This window comes from Alexandromys fortis, unplaced genomic scaffold (assembly GCF_014885135.2).
Source record: "Alexandromys fortis isolate MF-2015 unplaced genomic scaffold, M_Fortis_MF-2015_v1.1 scaffold_8_9099976_23576923, whole genome shotgun sequence".
NCBI classification, from domain to species: domain Eukaryota; kingdom Metazoa; phylum Chordata; class Mammalia; order Rodentia; family Cricetidae; genus Alexandromys; species Alexandromys fortis.
This window is the reverse complement of record NW_026067899.1, coordinates 9,727,243-9,744,590: the sequence shown is the minus strand read 5'-3', so window position 1 is coordinate 9,744,590 and position 17,348 is coordinate 9,727,243. Positions and strand designations below refer to the sequence as shown.

The following is a 17,348-nucleotide window of genomic DNA, read 5'->3' as shown; positions in this document are numbered from 1 at the left end:
CCTTTTTGTTTTTTTTTTTTTTTTTTTTTTTTTTTTTTTTTTACAGTGCTAGGCACACACCTCAGATCTTGGGCATGCTAAGCATTGCTCTGTCATTGAGCGACATGTCTAGCCCAATTTTCCGTTATCTGCACATGAAGAAGAATAAACTAGATTTTGGACTAATGGACTAGCAGCTGCAGCTTTCTTTTTCCTCTTTTAGGATTACCAAATACTCTGACTCTGATATCTACCTATGAAAAGCTAAGGTTGACACTAAGATTGTCCCAGTCCACACACAAGGACATTTCAGGACCACTTCACATCCTCAGCTTTCAGAGGGGAGTGTGGCTAAGATGTGTAACCCGTCCTCCACCATGCGTTCTGCTAGTTACATAGAACTGGGAAGAGTCCGTGCTGTTGTGTATCTTATGCCTCAGAATAAAGTCATCTGTTGAATGGCTTGACACATAAAAATCTCTTAAAATGTTCAGATCTCTCTTGCTTTCTTACTTGAAGTTATGATAATGTCAGCTTCCTACAGTGTAAAATCCACTTAGTAATATTTGAGAATCAAAGGAAAAATACAAGATATGCTTGTCTAGTGTTAACTTCCTTTCAGAGGAGGGCTGGAGGTGGCGGCACACAACCGTAACCCCGGCACTCTGGAGGCTAACACAGGATGGATGAGCTCACAGACTGCACAGTGAGCTCCAGGCCTGTTTCCAAGAGAAAACTGTGCACTTGCTGCATAGTAAGAGATGTAGAGTGAACGGCAGAAATTGCAGTGTACTGCTCTGTATAGCAATGCCTTTTCTTTATTAGTAGGAAGAACAAAACTATATATATATATATAAAAGCTGTATATTTATATCTGAAACTAAAAGATTTCATTTTTAGATATTTAATAGACATTCCTGAGTTTCCTGAGTAACCCCCCCCCCTTTGCCCCTGCGAGTAACCCAATGATTTTTTTCAGGTTATCAAATTTAGACATCACAGAAGGTTGGCACCAATATTTTCTAAGCCAAACAAAATTGATCCTTCTTCTATTATCTATTGTTTCAGCCCTTCCCAGCCAGTCCCAGTTGGTTTTTAATACTTTTCTGACCTCAGAAATGGTCGCTCTTAGTTATATAAAAATCAGTGTTTGGGCCGGGCGGTGGTGGCGCACGCCTTTAATCCCAGCACTCGGGAGGCAGAGGCAGGCGGATCTCTGTGAGTTCGAGACCAGCCTGGCCTACAGAGCTAGTTCCAGGACAGGCTCCAAAGCCACAGAAAAACCCTGTCTCGAAAAACCAAAAAAAAAAAAAAATCAGTGTTTGGAAAGTAAGGCATTATCATTAACCACTTACTGTAATTTATCTTCAATTTCAGGTTAAACATTGTTTTTGCTCTTTCTAGTTCCTAATAAAATAGTTACTGCAGATTTCTAGTGGCAGTTTTCAAAAGGAATTTGTTTCATTAATTATAATCTCTTTATAATCTAGTATTAAATTATAATGTAATAAGCGTTTTTGTTATAATGTACATCTCCTTTGACTTTGTTACAGTACACTGGATTATATGGTGCTAGTTTTTTCATAGGGGCTTCATGGCCCAGCCTCTGACTTCCATGATCACCTGCACTTATGCACACAGATACGCACACACCTACATTTCATTAAAAATAATAAAAATTAATTGTTACTTTGCTAATAACTAGCGGTGACATTAATTGAATAAAACCAAAAGTTACTCAAGATCGGGCTGGCAAGATGGGCCAGTGAGTACACGCACTTGCTGCTGAGCATGCAGACCTGAATTCATTTCCTAGGACCCAGATGGCAGAGAGAGAAGAGACCCCTGCCAGTTGTTCCTGCATGCACACACAAAATAAATAAATGTAAAAATGGTTTGAATTTGAATTTAAGAATTATACAGTTTGTGCTAAATTATAATTTATGAGTATATAATATTAGGACTTCTTTAGATTTCAGAATTTATTGGCTTATGGCTTCAGAAAGCACAAAGAGCTTACCAGATACGAGGCTTTGTGTATTTTTAACTCTGAGCCATAGAATACATAACTACAATATGCTCTGTGGTTATCATTTTCAGTGTCAGAAGTTGTGTAATACCAGTGTAGGCCACAAGGTGGGAGTGAAAGGCAAGGACTTGTATCCAAACAGCTCAAATACATAATGCATTATCTTTATAAGCCTTTTAGATGCTTATTAGATAAAGCAGGAGCTGTAGTTTGGTTACTTCTTGTGTTACAGTTTCATTTCTTATTTTAAAAAACTATAACAAAAGACAAGGGCATTGATTTACATATATAGGCCATTATTAATAAATACCAAAGGACAAAGTGTCAGAAATATTTTGTCTCTAAATTCCTGGGCATTGAAGTGCTTGGTGATTAGAGTAGTAATTTTGATTAACTGAATATGAAAAATTTCTTTAATTACCATTAGTAGAGACAGTAATCAAAGAAATGACTGAAAATTCTTTGTATTTTTTTTTTTTTTTAGTTTTCATTTCCCTTGATCTCATTTAAAGAAAAAAGAACCTATTGTGTTTTTATGGATACACAAAACCTCTTGTACTGTGTGTGAGAGAGCACACACACATTAATGTGATTGGTTTTAATTAGGTGAATGCTGTATTATGTTTTCCCGTTTGAGTTTGGAAGCATGTAAAGTGATCATTTCTTTTCCTCCTAAGGGGAGAAGACAAGTTTCTTCTGGAAAAGAGCCCTCAGCGGACCTCAGCCTCCCTTCACATCAGCACAGGTGCTTCTAGAACCTTTGCCAACTCAAGACTTAAACAAATTAAATATGCAATATTTTGTATGTTTTTAAAATTTTTAGCAATTGTAAAAGAAAAAATAGTTGTTAACCCCTGAAGTGGACCTGCATGGGAAGCTGCCCTGACTGCATCATATGTTACAGCAGAACTAGATCTGAAAGCTGACTTCTCTAGCAGTGCTATTTCAGCCTGTATCATGGCCGGATTGTTGGGTGTGATGAATCCTGATGTGAGCCAGACTGAAGAGTAATTAATACTCTATTCATGATGCTCATGGAGAGCATCCGTGTGACATGGGAAGGGGTAGATACACTAACATGCAGGGCAAATGATCCAGACCTTTTATCATTTGTTTTGGGCCTAGCTTTTTAAATATTAGAATTGCTTTTAGCATATCTTCTACAAATTTAAATTTTAGTTTTAACATTTAACCTTTCTATAATTCTGTGACCCATAAAAACTATGCTGTATATATTTAATTACAATAAAAAATCATTTTAATTTTTAACCTTACATTTTAAAATATTGATTTGTTTTTAGGGATAATATAGAGAAGACTTTCTGGGACCTTAAGGAAGAATTTCATAGGATATGCTTGCTAGCAAAAGCACAGAAAGACCACTTAAGCAAACTTAATATACCAGATATTGCAACTGGTAAGATTTAATTTATCTTATAGTAATTTTAATTGTACTGGTTGAAATAATTTAATTTTTAGTTTAAAAATAATTCCAAATGCTTATGAAAGGCTAATACTCTGCATCTTGCCCCTTATGGTTAAACATATATATGCTATTAAATTCTATGCTGTATGTTGTAGAATTTTTGCTTTTTCACTGTTTTTTCATTGCATATGGTACTGTATAGACTTAAGTGAATAGCCTAATTACCAGTCAGCTTAATGAGAAGTACCGTCTTCAAAATATAGGACACATCTCTATATTTTTTTTTAATTTGGGGGTCATGTTAAACATTAACTCACATGTCAGTAAGTGACCCTAAAGCAACACTACTATATCTGAACTGATTAAAATTATAACATCTCCCTTGTTTATAACCAAGTTCTGCCCGAAATGTCATCCAACAGTACTTAGAGTTTCTGATGATCTAGCTGAAGAATGGAAATATGGAGTGCACATTTCCTGAGAGCCACTTCTCTTGGCGGCACAAAATAAAAACTGAGTATAAAATGCCACCTAGGAACATCTGTGCGTGCGTGTGTGTGTTGGATTTTTGGGTTAGTTTTGTGTGTTGTGTGTGTGTGTGTTTTTAAGCTCCAGACTGGAATTTTTGTAGTTGCTTCACAGTTAAATATTAATAACAAAATATCAGAACATATTAAGTCTAGCATCTGGTCACACCAGTAAACAGAAAGTAAAGTGATCGTTTAGAATGATGGGTTCCTGTGTGCCCTGTGATTTGGAATATCCTCCAGGCAGTTCCCTAGTAATAGATTTACAGTCTTCACTCTGAGAGATGTCGCAACAATGATGACTAGCATGTCCTTCATTGAAGGTCCTGTTTTTTTCTGTGGCTCTCATATCATAACGTTTAAAATCACTGATAGCAGAAGCTCTCTTTTTGCTACTACCTGTAAATGGTGAGCGGCAGGAAAACAACCTTTGTATATAGACATACTTTGTGTGTCCCTGCTTGCCAATCTTCCTATCTTTTCAAAAAGTACTCTTAATTTCTCCATCTTCATGTTTGTAACGTTCATGGAAAATTGTTCTTTTCCACAAACTGAAGATACTAGAAATCAGCAGTCTCACTTGAAATAGGCTAGCTGCGTCTAGACTTCATAAGCACGCTCTTTGAGCATCAACATCTTATCAAAACATTGTAATAGTGATATAGTCTTTGTTATGCAGAGAACATAACCCATTATCAATTATTTAATACTTTGACCATTTTTAAATTGCATAAGTCTAACTCTTAGTATGTATCTGTCAACCTGAACACTGAGTGTTTAACTTCAATTTCTTCCTCACGAAAGCTGCTTAACATTATTCTTATGCTTTACATTAACTGTGTCACAAATAGTAAGTAAATCGTTACCCTTGAAATATGTAAGATCTGTATTCAATTGAATAAGGCTTTGCTTGGTTCAAACAAAACACAAAATGTTAAGTATTATGCCCTGACAGTATAGCTTTATACTGTCTCTTACTGTATATTAGGGGAAGGAATGAAGACAGAAACACACCGTGCAAGGTTTCCAGTACATGTGTTATTTATTGCCATGTCTCTTCTGGTCATTCTCAGGGTAGGAACCTTGAGAAAGGATCAAGATAGAGCTGTATGTTTAAGCAAATATTTTCTAGTGAAGAGTTGCTAGTCTAAAAGCAGGGTCCCATTTAATTTTCCACTGGACAAGAAGAATATAGGATTGGGTTATAGACAATCATTAGCTCTTCTGTCAGTATTCATGATAATTTGCAGAAGTAGTCTGACCAGCTTATATATAAATTTGGAAATTAAAATTTTTCATTTTACTTGTTTTCCATGCAAAAGTAAGTGTTATTGAAACAAAGTGTGAAGGCTACATGTATGCTCGCTGGCATGTGTGCCTCCGTGTGGTATGGGGTGATAGGTATTTTCATGAACTTTGACCTTTATCTAAGCTCAGACTTCTGATAGGCATAGGCCTCTTAGTTTCTACTCTTACCACATGTACAGATCAACTCTAATTAATTTAATGTGGCAAAGCTCATATACTAACTAGCTATTCAAAAGAAAATGTCTGCTTCCTTATTACAGCTGATTGATGTGTCTCTGTCTTCTTTGAAGGGGGTTAGGTCAGCTGGTAAGAAAGTGACTCCAAGCACAGTTTTGTCAGCTTGATCCTCTGTAGAAACCATCATGTTCAATTTAACCTAATGGTTTTGAGGACACTCCCGAGTTGACTACCTGGATTCTAGTGCCAGATTCAGCACTTGCTAGCTGCACAATCTTGGAAGTAGCCATGGAATTAACCTCCCCGTATCCATCCCTTCACATGTAAATTAGAGATAATAATAGTGCCTGAGTTGGCGTTACTTTGAGTATTAAGTAAATTAATGTACATACCACAGTCAGTGCATGGCACACGGAAGTGCTATCAGTGTTAATAGCCGTTGCCATTAGCAGCAGCTGCGATTCTAAAGCATTTACCTTGTTCTCCTGAAAATCAGTTGAGAAGTTATTCTTTCTCAGGTATTGCTGAATTTTATTCCTGTTTCTTAGCATTTCCTGCCACCCTCAAATCTACTACCAAGAAAACTGACTACTTGAGAGTGAATGGACTTTGTCAACCTCAAAGGTCAAAGAAATTCAGCAAAACAATTGAGTTTGGTCTCAGTTCCTTACTACACTGTTCCTAGTCACAGCCAGAATGGCTAGTAAATGTGGCTTATAATTCTAGATCCTATGAGGAAAAGAATACAGGATCATGTGTGTGCCAGGCAGTAGGTGAGACACCAGGCAAACAGGGAACAGAACGTGGTTTCAGATGTCATAGAAACTTGCTTTAATGGGGGAAGAGAAAACTACTTGCAAATATAAGAGTGTTCAGGCCTCAGAGCACCTAAGCATCATGGGAGAGCCATTCAGAGAATCAGTGTCTAGGTCAAGGTGGTAAGGACAAGTAAGAGTTAGGTGAAGAGCTACGCATAGTAATGACTGTAGCCACCACGCTAGCAAGGCTGGGACTGGGGGACTGAGAGTTTGGGGTAAACCTGGGTGTCATAATGAGGTAGTCTGAGGGAGATAAGGGGGAGATGTGTAGGTGTATTTGCAGAATGAACTAAAGATGGAGGCATTGTACTGCACACCATATCCAAACAGAAGGCTTTTTGTGTTAGAATGTACTATGTATGGCAACAGAGAAGTGTCATAAAACCCCAAAGATCAAAACAATATAAAGAAATTGGCATTTGTTGAGCACCTACTAACATAGACTGTGGAAGGTGCTTTGTACGCCCTGTACTCTTATGCCTGCCTCCTTGGTAAGTCTTCATTTGTGAATGGATGGCTTCACTAATGACAATTTGTCTGTTGAATGAAATACATTGCTGCACGCATAGTACTGCACACTTGTAATTCCAGCCCTTGGGTAGTAGTGTTGGGGTGGTCAGGAATCCAGTGCTAACCTCACTAATTCAGAAATGTTGCAAGGGGTCACTTGTCCCAGCCGCCCAGTCCCAAAATAATCACACAAAAACTGTGTTTAGTAAATCACTGTTTGGCCCATTAGCTCTAGCTTCTTATTGGCTAACTCTTATATTAATTTAACCCATTTCTATTAATTACTCTGTATAGCACCACATGGCAATGGCTTACAGGCAAAGATTTGGCACGTCTACCTCTAGCCGTGCATCCATGGCATCTGTGTCTGCCTTCCTCCTCCCAGAATTCCGTTTAGTTTTCCCCACCTAAATCTGTTCCCCTATACTATAGGCCCAAAGCAGTTCCTTTATTCATTAACCAATGAAAGCGACACATAGACAGAAGGACCTCCCACACCATAGAAATTCCAGACTGACCTGAGCTTCACGAGACCCTGTGTCAAAGACAAAAACAAACAGCCAAATACACTACGAAGCACAGTTGCTTTTTGCAGTGGCATGGTGGAACCTAATTTTGTTTTTCTAGTATCTCAGGATCATAAACATGGACTCTGCTTTGATAATTGTTGTGTGTGTTTGGTTTACTTTGATGCTGTGAAAACAGCTCTTGCTGGCTCGTTATTACATTGTGGCCTTTGGTTTAATTTTTTTTTTTTTTTTTTTTTTTTTGGTTTTTCGAGACAGGGTTTCTTTGTGGCTTTGGAGCCCTTCCTGGCACTAGCTCTGTAGACCAGGCTGGTCTCGAACTCACAGAGATCCGCCTGCCTCTGCCTCCCGAGTGCTGGGATTAAAGGCGTGCACCACCATCGCCCGGCATTGGTTTATTTTTTTTAAGATTTAATTTTAACCATGTGTATGTGGGTATCTGCATGAATGTGGGTGCCTGTCAAGGCCAGAGATGTAGGATTCCCTAGAACTGGAGTTATAAGTGGTTGTGAGCCACCAGGGTGAGTCTGAACTTCAGTACTCCGGAAGGTATGTGCACTCTTATCTCTGAGCCATCTTTTCAGTTCAGTACTATGGCAGTTTCTGAATTCCTAAGTCTCCATTTTTGTTTGGCTTGCCTCCTCCCATACTGCCAGCATTTGCTGACTTCTTGTCTTTCTGTAACAGCTTGTATCTCATTTAATTTGCTGTGATCCCTGTCACTCTGACTGGTTCCTCAGAAGTTCTTTTTGCCAGCATCTGACTATAACCTAGAGATCTTGTTGGAGAAATAACTTCTAGATGAAGGAGCTAACACAGCTCTGGTGCCCACCCCACATCTGCTTGTTAGTTAAAGAGGCCTTTTTAAATATGAAAAAATGACATATACTTTTATATGTATATTTTTACTTTTTTGAGACATTGTCTTACTATATAACCCTTGCTGTCCTTGAACTTGCTATGTAGATCAGGCTAGCCTGGAATTCACAAAGAATCACCTGCCTCTGCCTTTTAAGTGCTGGGACCAAAGGTGTGCAACACCACACCCAGCCATATTGCCATGTAATTCCTTAAAGTGAATCCCAGAATGTCAACCTCTTTGCCTTCACTGTCTTCTTCTTTCCTGACCCTTACTGACACCACCGACTGTAGACAGTGATTAAACTGATTAGAGTTATACTTAATAAGACACTGATATTAGGGGAAATGAATTAACTAATTCATGTAGTAAATAATAAATGCCCTAATTGTGTGTGTGTGTGTGTGTGTATGTAAGTTTACGGTTGTAGCTCTTTTACAAAATAAATATATATGCTACAGCATTGTTGTAAGTGTAAAGCAGTGTAACTGAGAACAAGATGCAGAGCTTATAGCAGAAGACCTAAGAGAAAGACAAAGCAGTTAAGTTGCAGCCTCTATCCTGTGCTCAATTCACCTGCAGGGGACCGCTGTTATCCTCATGGAAGATGGGAGCCAACATAAAAATACCAGTTGTCTTCAGTTAGTATTTAAACCAATAGAAAAACAATAGTCCTCTGCCTAACGCTGTTTCAGCTATTTTTTTTTTTCAATGATTTGAGTGTGACTATTTCCCTTCTGTATCCTTTTCCTGCAGACACACAGTGCTCTGTGCCCATACAGTGTACTGATAAAACAGATAAACAAGAAGCGCTATTTAAGCCCCAGGCTAAAGATGGTATAAACAGAGGTACACCGTGTATCGCATCTGTTACACCAAGAGGACTGGGCCAAGATGAGGAGGACACCTCTTTGGAATCACTTTCTAAGTTCAATGTCAAGTTTCCTCCCATGGACAGTGACTCTGCTTTCTTACATAGCACTCCAGAGACACCGAGCATCCTTATTCCTGACACATCTGAGGCTGTGTGCCAGGATACATTTAATATGGAAGGCAGAGACAACCCAGGAAACTTTGGTAAAACAGAAGAAACTTTATTTGAAATTCGGGGAATTGACCTCATGACTTCAGCTATACAAAACCTTAAAACAACTGACAAAACAAAACCCTCAAATCTTAGAGCTCCGTGTTTGCCAGCTGGAGACCATAATGTGTTCTATGTAAATACATTCCCACTTCAGGACCCGCCTGATGCACCTTTTCCCTCACTGGATTCCCCAGGAAAAGCTGTCCGAGGACCACAGCAGGTAACTCTTTTGCATTAACAAATATTTTATTATGTGTGAACACACATTTTGTCATACGTGCACAGATATGAATCTCTTTTAAGTTATCAGACATCCATTTTAAATTAATGACTATCCAGAGTTGAGGCTTTCAGTAAAATATGTTAAGTTCTGTAATAAAGGACATGAATTTTAACCATGAGTATGATAAAGCTATGTCGTGGTTTATGGCATGATTTTACATGCTTGTTTTCTATCGGTATTCTAGTGGATGCTTTATTAGGTCTGATCTTGTGAACCAAATATTAAACGTTACATGTACACCTAATAACGTGTGATTTTCCATATGTAGATAATTGCACCAATATTCCGGATAGACTGTCTTTCAGTCTGGTTGTCACATTCTCAGTTACTGTCGAGCATGGGTCTGCAGGGTTTAGGGTGGTGGCGAACCCGACACCAAACAGACAGCAGAATGCAGTTCTCAAATAGTGAGTTAGTCAAATGTCGGTTGACTGTTTGTGAAGCACGACGGCTTTATATAGCCCACAAGTCTACCTATAGACTATAGTTTGCCTATAGAGATTCTTTTTGTTAGGGAGAAAAATTAGTTTTGTTTAATTCCTGAATGCAAATGAAAAGTATATAAATGTTCAAATAAATAGAAGCTTGTAGGGGGTAAAATCCTCATTAGAACTTTCAGATGTTTGATTTTCTTTCATTAAAAAAAAAAGTCCTTTGGCTTTAAGTATTCTTAGCAGTTTTAGGCCTTCAAACAGCATGTGCGGAGCAGTAGTCAGACTGTAGTAGGTAAAACCAGGGGCCATGACAAGTCTTAATTATTAACTCTCTGTGTTCTGTCCTGCACCTTATTTCCCATCTCTGCTGCCCAGTGAAACAATGAAACAGTTTCATTCCTTGTGAGTAGAGTTCCTGTGGAGCTGTGGACTGCACCCGTTCTAATGCTTGTTACTCTCCTTCCGCTCTCTCCTGCTTGTTCTTTTCCTCGTCAGTCTGTGCGTTCATGTTTCAGTAGATGGCACCCTGCATTGTGCATTTACTTCCATACTGCAGCGAGAGACACAGCTGCTGTGTGACTGCAACTTGATGGAAAAGTATTCTGCTTAAAAATGCAAGAGAGTTGGTGTTGAGCTGGCACGGGACATGGGCGCAAGGCTAGAGCATTGATAGCTTGGCAGGAGAGCGAAGAGACTGGTCTGACTTAAAGGCCACATTACAGTTTTCATCCGCAAAAGTACTTATTTAAAGGAGTCTTTTTAAACATCATTCTCTTGTACTAATGAATCTCATGGGTACAAATAGTAAGAAAGGAAGTTTTGGTTACTTACTTTGTTTTTATTTGATATTAATCATTACTAACAAATATGTATTTTTCACTTCAGTTCTCACTGTAAAGATAAAATATATATCAGCTTATTTTTGTTCTTCATGATTTTCTCTTTTTACTTTTGCTGAGTCAGTAATTGGGGTTCCAATTAAATTCCAAGAACAGACCCGATCTGAACCAAGAGCTACTGTCAGATTTCAGAAGGAAGTTGTCAGAGGAAGATCGGCTTTCGTGGTTTAGGAACTGGCTCACTTGTAGGCTAATTTCTTGCTGTTTTATAAATCTTAATTTAAAAAATCTTTAAAGTAGTAATTTCATTACTAGCCACGACAGTTTTGCATTAGAGTATTTGAATCTAATCAACTCTTAACTAATTTCCATTTATAATTATTACTGCTTTTCGTTCATCAGGAAAATTTGTCAACAAAAAAAATTCCTTTGCCACAAACTTTACAAAATTTATTTTAAATATTGCTAGTTTTGTTGCAGCAATCACTTCCCCTGAAAATAAACTGAGTCCACATTCTAAGGTGTCTGCACTAACTCCTGAATGTGTCTTGCTCCCTAAGCAGAGCTTATATATTGAACCCTGTACAGCCGTGCTCACTGTTAAATAGCGATGCCTTGAAACCCAGATACTTGGATTAACAGTACTGTTCATGTGCATACTTAGCTAATAGGTGAAGTTAAGACATAAACACTGTCATGCAATGACTAAGCAGTTTCATTAAAATCATATTAGCAATTGGAGCACAAAGGAGTCTCTTTAAATGAGCTATGAGGTGACTGTCTAATTTAGCTTTGTCAGTTTAGCTACATCGGGTGACTTACCTGTGTCCAGGAAAGAATCAGTTGTTAATAATCTGGTTACACAGTTCAGGAAAGTAAGGCAAATTTTTGTCAACTTTTTTTTTATTAAGTACCTATTATTAAACTAATTTCTATATACTATTTTTCTAAATTTCTTAAAAAGATATTCACAAGATTTTATTTACTAATAAGTACAATGGAGGTAATTCTTTTTAGTTACAATTTTCCATAGCTCTTTAATTGGCAACTGTTGGCAGGTTTTTATTTTATTCATCTTCAAGAAAAAAGAAGGCCAAACTGTTAAACAGAAGCAAAGTGGGAAATCAAGAGAGAATGTGTCTCAAGTTAAATTTTGTTGAATGATTTAATATTTCAAATTTTTAACTGACAAATAATTTTTTTAGTCGTTTAAGAGAAACTTTTTGAAGAAATCAGAATGCTGATTATATGTGATTTGTTTATTTGTATTTTGAGTGCCTTTACTAAAAGTGTACCTGTACATGTATTATTCCAATTTAAGGTCCCTACTGTAAAGTAGAAAATACAGAACTTAATAAAGCCTAAAGTCTTGGCCATTGTTTGAAAACTATTGCCAATGTGATAACTGAATATTAATGACGGCTGGTGTTAAGCTGCGGTGTTTTTAAACCTGCAGAGATAGAATTCAGGAGTGTGTGGCTCAGTTGTGCCGACTCTTGCACATAGGGAAGTTCAGATTTAAGCTCATACAAAAGTCATTCAGATATTTGGATTTGAAAGTCGATGTAAGTTGATTTTAAATACAAGTAACAAAGGATGTTTTTGTTTGTTTCCTGCAGCCGTTTTGGAAGCCCTTTCTTAACCAAGACACTGACTTAGTGGTACTAACTGGTACAGACTCGGAACGCCTTAAACCTCAAGTGTGTGAATTCTGTCAAGAGCCTTTCCCACCGTCCATGACTTCCAGGGGGGATTTCCTCAGGCATCTTAATTCACACTTTAATGGGGAGACTTAGGGCACATTTGAAAACAGACATAGCAGGCTCTCTGTGATGTTCTGGATCTGTAATGCTGGAAAATACTTGCTTTTAAGCTAAATTTAAGATGGTTTATAAAAGAAATTCACTGTCACTGCTATTTGAGTATTTTTCTAAACTTGTCACTTGTCTTCTGAGAGATCATTTTGTATAAAAATAATTCATTATATTCATGTTTACACTATTATAATAATTCAAATTTTGTATGTGACTTCGAGTTACATAATCATAATTTATATCTCAGATACCTACGCTTACTGTTTGGCTCATGAGATCTATTAAATTTGGTAATATCAAATGTGTGTAGGATTTCACTTGAATTTTTAAATTATTTATGCTACAGCTAATTTCTTTTAAGATACATAATATAATTTACAGAGAATAGCAGACAATATAATCATAAGTAAATATTGAATCAGACATTAGTTGCCCAGTGAAAATTATTTAAACATTTTAGATTATATTTTTAAATAATGCACATGGTTTTAATTTTTACTATGTGTATAGATGCATGATTAAATGAATTAAATATTAAAATTTACATGTGTTGTGATAATAAAAGTTTTCTCTTTTTCTGAGGTAAATAAATAAATAACATTTGGGGAACGTTCATAAAATTCATGTCTCATAGCATTTATTACACATTAATAGGTCACTTTAAATTTTAAAATGATCTTTCAAACTAAGCATCCTAAAAAAAATCTTTTATTGAGAACAAATGCAAAAGCCTGTAAGGAGAATACATATTTATTAATTTAGATTTAGAAATGTTCAAATTTGTGTTGAGAAATTTGCTATTCATTGTTAGCAGGCTGATTGATGGCCACTGGTTTCAAGACGTCTGCAAGAGGGTACCAAGTATGCAGTGCCGCAAAACTGTTCAAAATGAGACTTCCCTTTCATTCCTCGTGATTCTTGCTGTTTGGGCTTCTCTCCCCTCCCCACTCTATCCCCAAATTTTGAAAATGGTTGAGACACGGCTTCCATTTTATGAAGTAAGCATTGACTTGTAGCTTTCAACAGAAATGTAATGTCCTTGAGCAATGTCTCATACTGGAAAGTTTAGCGTGGGGGAATTTGAGCAGGCCTCTGTGCCCAGTGGAAGAATGAGAATGGTACCTCGACTTCTCAAGGTGCCAAGCATATCACGTTGATATCTTCCTCACCAAGGTGACACAGCGGTTATTAGGTATTCACTGTGAAGGGTTCTGAGGCATGTACATCTTTTCTGTTGCCACTAGGCTGAATGGAAATGCGTAGACAATTATCCAAAGACCCTTCTCTTTCCCCTACAGTCCTAGCCTCCCCTCACTACACACACACACACACACACACACACACACACACACACACACACACACCTCATAACTTCCCAGTATGTACCAGTCAGGATATACAGAAAAGAATTCTCTTTTTTTTTCCTCTCCTATCACACAGTTGACATCTCACTGACTTGCTGACAACCAAAAGAACCTCAGCATCCCAGAAAGTGACTCGGAATGGACCACTACCCGCTTTTCGGGCCATCCTTTTCTCAGCACTTTAGTAAGAGATGGGAATTTAAGATTCCAGCAGTACCCCAAGCTGCATCTTCTTAGGGGCAGAGACCCTATTGGGCTGCCAGAGAGGGGGCTTCCCTCCTGCTCTACAGAGGTTGGCGGGAGCCACAGCTCGAAAGGTAGAATGGACACGGGCCAGGTCTGTCCCTCTGTCTTACTACTGTGCTGGTGCCAGGGCCGCCTCTAGGCTTCTGCCAAGCCTGGCCGGGTAAGAACAGCTCCCAGGTAAGAAAGCTACGTGCTCAAAACGCTGAGTCTGAAAAAAAAAAAGGAAAGAAAGAAAACCACCCCTGCCGAGGCGAGGCAGTTGTGAGCGGGAAGCCTGAGAAGTGGGAGGTGAATGTCCTCGGGATGGCCCCCCCGGTGCAGCTTTCCCCGGAGGCTGAGGCTGCTGCCAGCGGGGACATCTGCTTTCTTACACTCCAGCCTGGCTCACCCCGCCCCCTCAGCCCCGGGTTGCGTGGTTATTTTACCAACACCGGGGGAGGGAGAGCTAGAGGAGGTAGAAAAGGGATGGATGGAAGCTTAAAAGATTTTCTTCCCACTCCCCCCAGTCCCCTCCTTTCTTCTTCACATCTTTTAACCTTCAAGGTAAAGACTATAAATATGAAACAATAAGGGAGTCTGCCGGCTGACTCGCAGGCCCGCCGTGGGCTAGCGGGACTGGCGGGGCTGCCGGGTGCCGGCCCTCGCTCTCTCCATCCTCCCGAGTCGGGCCGCGCTCGGGTCGGCGGGTTCGGCTGGGCGCTGCGGCCGGTGGTGAGCGCTCATCCCTTGGCGCCTTCGCTCCCGGGCTGCTGCCTCGACAGCTGCTTGTAGCTACAGTAATTAGACTGTCAGTGCTCGTTAGAGTAGAGAGGGGGAAACACGCTGCTGACAGCAGATTCCGAGACTCCCCAGTTTGTTAATTTCTAAGAGATCTTTAAAGCATTAATTGAGGTCTCCCCAACTCTTCCCTCCCGTCCCTCTCCCCAACTCCTCCTGTCCCAAAAATATCTTTAGGAGAAAATTCTCTCCGCGTGGAAGCAGTGTTTCCCGCAAAACTGCCAGCCCGCCCCCTGCTCATGCACACACACACCCTAGTTTACATATGCATATATAGGCGCACACGTATACGCAAGGTTAACTCGGCGGAGCACTCGTCCAAATAGGCACCGAGATTGCATTTAAAATGATAATAATAAATAAATAAATCAACTAGGAAGGAAGGGGGGAGGGAAGCAGAAGTCGGGAAGAAAAGAGAAAAGCAGCAGGCTGATTACGAGGTGTCAAAACTGCCAGGAGCAAGAAGGTGATAGCAATCAGGGGTGAGAAGAGTGCGGCATTCGTGCGGGGCAACTAATTATCCGTCTCATTTGAGAAGAGCAGCATTTGAGGCAGCAGCGTTCGCCTGCTGAACGGTGACAGATTGGCGCGGAGGAGAGGGGAGGTGTTAAAACAATGGAGCCGGGCGCGCGAGCGCTGCTGCATGCTAATCAGCCCTCCCTCCGCCTGCCTGCCGCGCTCCCTCCTTCCTCCCGCTCCCTCCTCCGCGCGTCGTCCTCCCGCCTTCGGCGCTCCCTCCTTTCCAGCGGGCCCGCCGCCGCCCGCTTCCCGCTCCCCGGCTTTCCCGCGCGCCCTGCCCGCCGCTGGCGAGCCTCACCCGGGTTGGCCGGCGGAGCTCAGCCCGCATGGGGCGCCTGGGACCCACGTTTGCGGTGCACGCCTGCCGGGCCTACCTACGGAAGAGCGGACGCCCGAGGCCCAGGGACACCCCCGGGAGGAAGAAAGAGCCAGAAAAAGCAAAGGCAGACCCAGGCAAACCTCTCCCCCACCACACGACCCCCCCCACCCCCGCCACACCACTCCGGTTCCCCGGCCCGAGTTGAACCTTCATCACCCTTACAGGCTTCCAACCGCGATGCGAGCCACCGCGCCCAGCTCGCCTGAGCTGTTGACTAGGTCAAGCCCCCCAAAGGCTGCGGGCTGTGACCCTTGCATCCCAGCACTCGGCCCTGTGCACGACTGCGCTTTAATAAGCCAGAGAGGGCCTTCAGATTAGCTGTACTTCCAAGGTCTGACCTCCTGACCCCAAGACTAGGCTAAAGGGGTTTCTGCGCCACATAGCCCAGAGAGAACCACCTAGGACCGTGGTGGGTACGACGAACGCCTTTCAAAGGCGGCCACCCTCCCTAGACCCGGGGTACCCGATGACGGGGGCCTGGACATAGCTGGTGCACTGCGTCCTTCCTTGGTCGGCTGGCCCAGGGTTCTGGCCTGTGCGATTGTGGGCATGAACAGCAGCTCCTGAAAATCCACCATAAACTGAGTCGGGGCTGCAGCCAGCCATACCTGTTGAGGTCCGCTGGGAAGCCCGCGGAGGTTTCCTAGCGGTCCCTTTGACCCGCAGAGCTGCTGACTGAGCAGAAAAACACTGGGAACTATCATTTCATCAACTCTTTTTAGGATTAAACACGTTGACGTCCCCGTGGCTGAAGTGGTTTAGCCGGAAGCCAGAAACAAAGAGCTGAAGGAGAAGGCTGTTTCTCCTAAGGCGCCGGGCTATTTTGCTAACCAGGTGCCTAAATTAACATGATAAAACTTTCCTCTAACCACAGGGGACAAATGAAAGTAAAGCAGCCGAGAGATAGCCCAGGCAGTCTAACTTTATTTTTCCACTAACTTTTACCCCCGGCTTAACTTGACGCAAACATTGCGCAGAGGCTTATGGCAAGGTTTCGTTTATCTTATTGCCTTACCCCTTCCATTGGAATAATAATTGTACAAAATAAAAGTACGTCAATATAAAATCAAGTGGCTTCAGTGACTCATGGTGTTTTTCAGTTCTCATGGATTCTAATCATTTGGAAAGCTACAGGAGTGCTCACTGTAAGTCATTTTGCCCTTTAAAATACACCCAGGCTTATCAATAAATTAATGAATGCAAAATTATTAGGATCAACTAAAGTGCTGAAAAAATTTAAATTTCTAAAAAGGGTTATATAAAGTATTTTGTGTTTGTAAGAAGAAACACTTTTGGTTTCTCCCCTGGAAAACCATGGACGAGACCTCTGCCCTCGGCCCGTCATAGGCTTTCCAGCGCTATCCTGTTAGCCTGCATTTGGAAAACTCCGTGAATCTGTTAAAATAGCAATCCATCTAACAGCAAGGGGAAAAATTACTTTCATTA

General features: G+C 40.7%; 1 protein-coding gene and 1 long non-coding RNA gene across 7 annotated transcripts in view; one reads left to right on the top strand and one right to left on the bottom strand.

Moving 5' to 3' along the window:
• The window catches only part of Tank (TRAF family member associated NFKB activator), an 83,404-nt gene extending 70,332 nt beyond the window's left edge, over positions 1-13,072 (top strand). For 2 of the 4 annotated variants that reach the window (XM_050121693.1, XM_050121701.1), the window contains exons 5-8: positions 2,686-2,753; positions 3,310-3,425; positions 8,917-9,467; positions 12,423-13,072. In XM_050121693.1, coding sequence (XP_049977650.1) covers positions 2,686-2,753; positions 3,310-3,425; positions 8,917-9,467; positions 12,423-12,599 — 912 coding nt within the window. In that variant the 3' untranslated portion in view covers positions 12,600-13,072. The other 2 variants (XM_050121687.1, XM_050121702.1) reach the window with 2 other exon arrangements.
• Positions 1-17,348, bottom strand: part of LOC126488326 (uncharacterized) — a 78,306-nt gene that overhangs the window by 13,225 nt on the left and 47,733 nt on the right. The window lies entirely within an intron of this gene.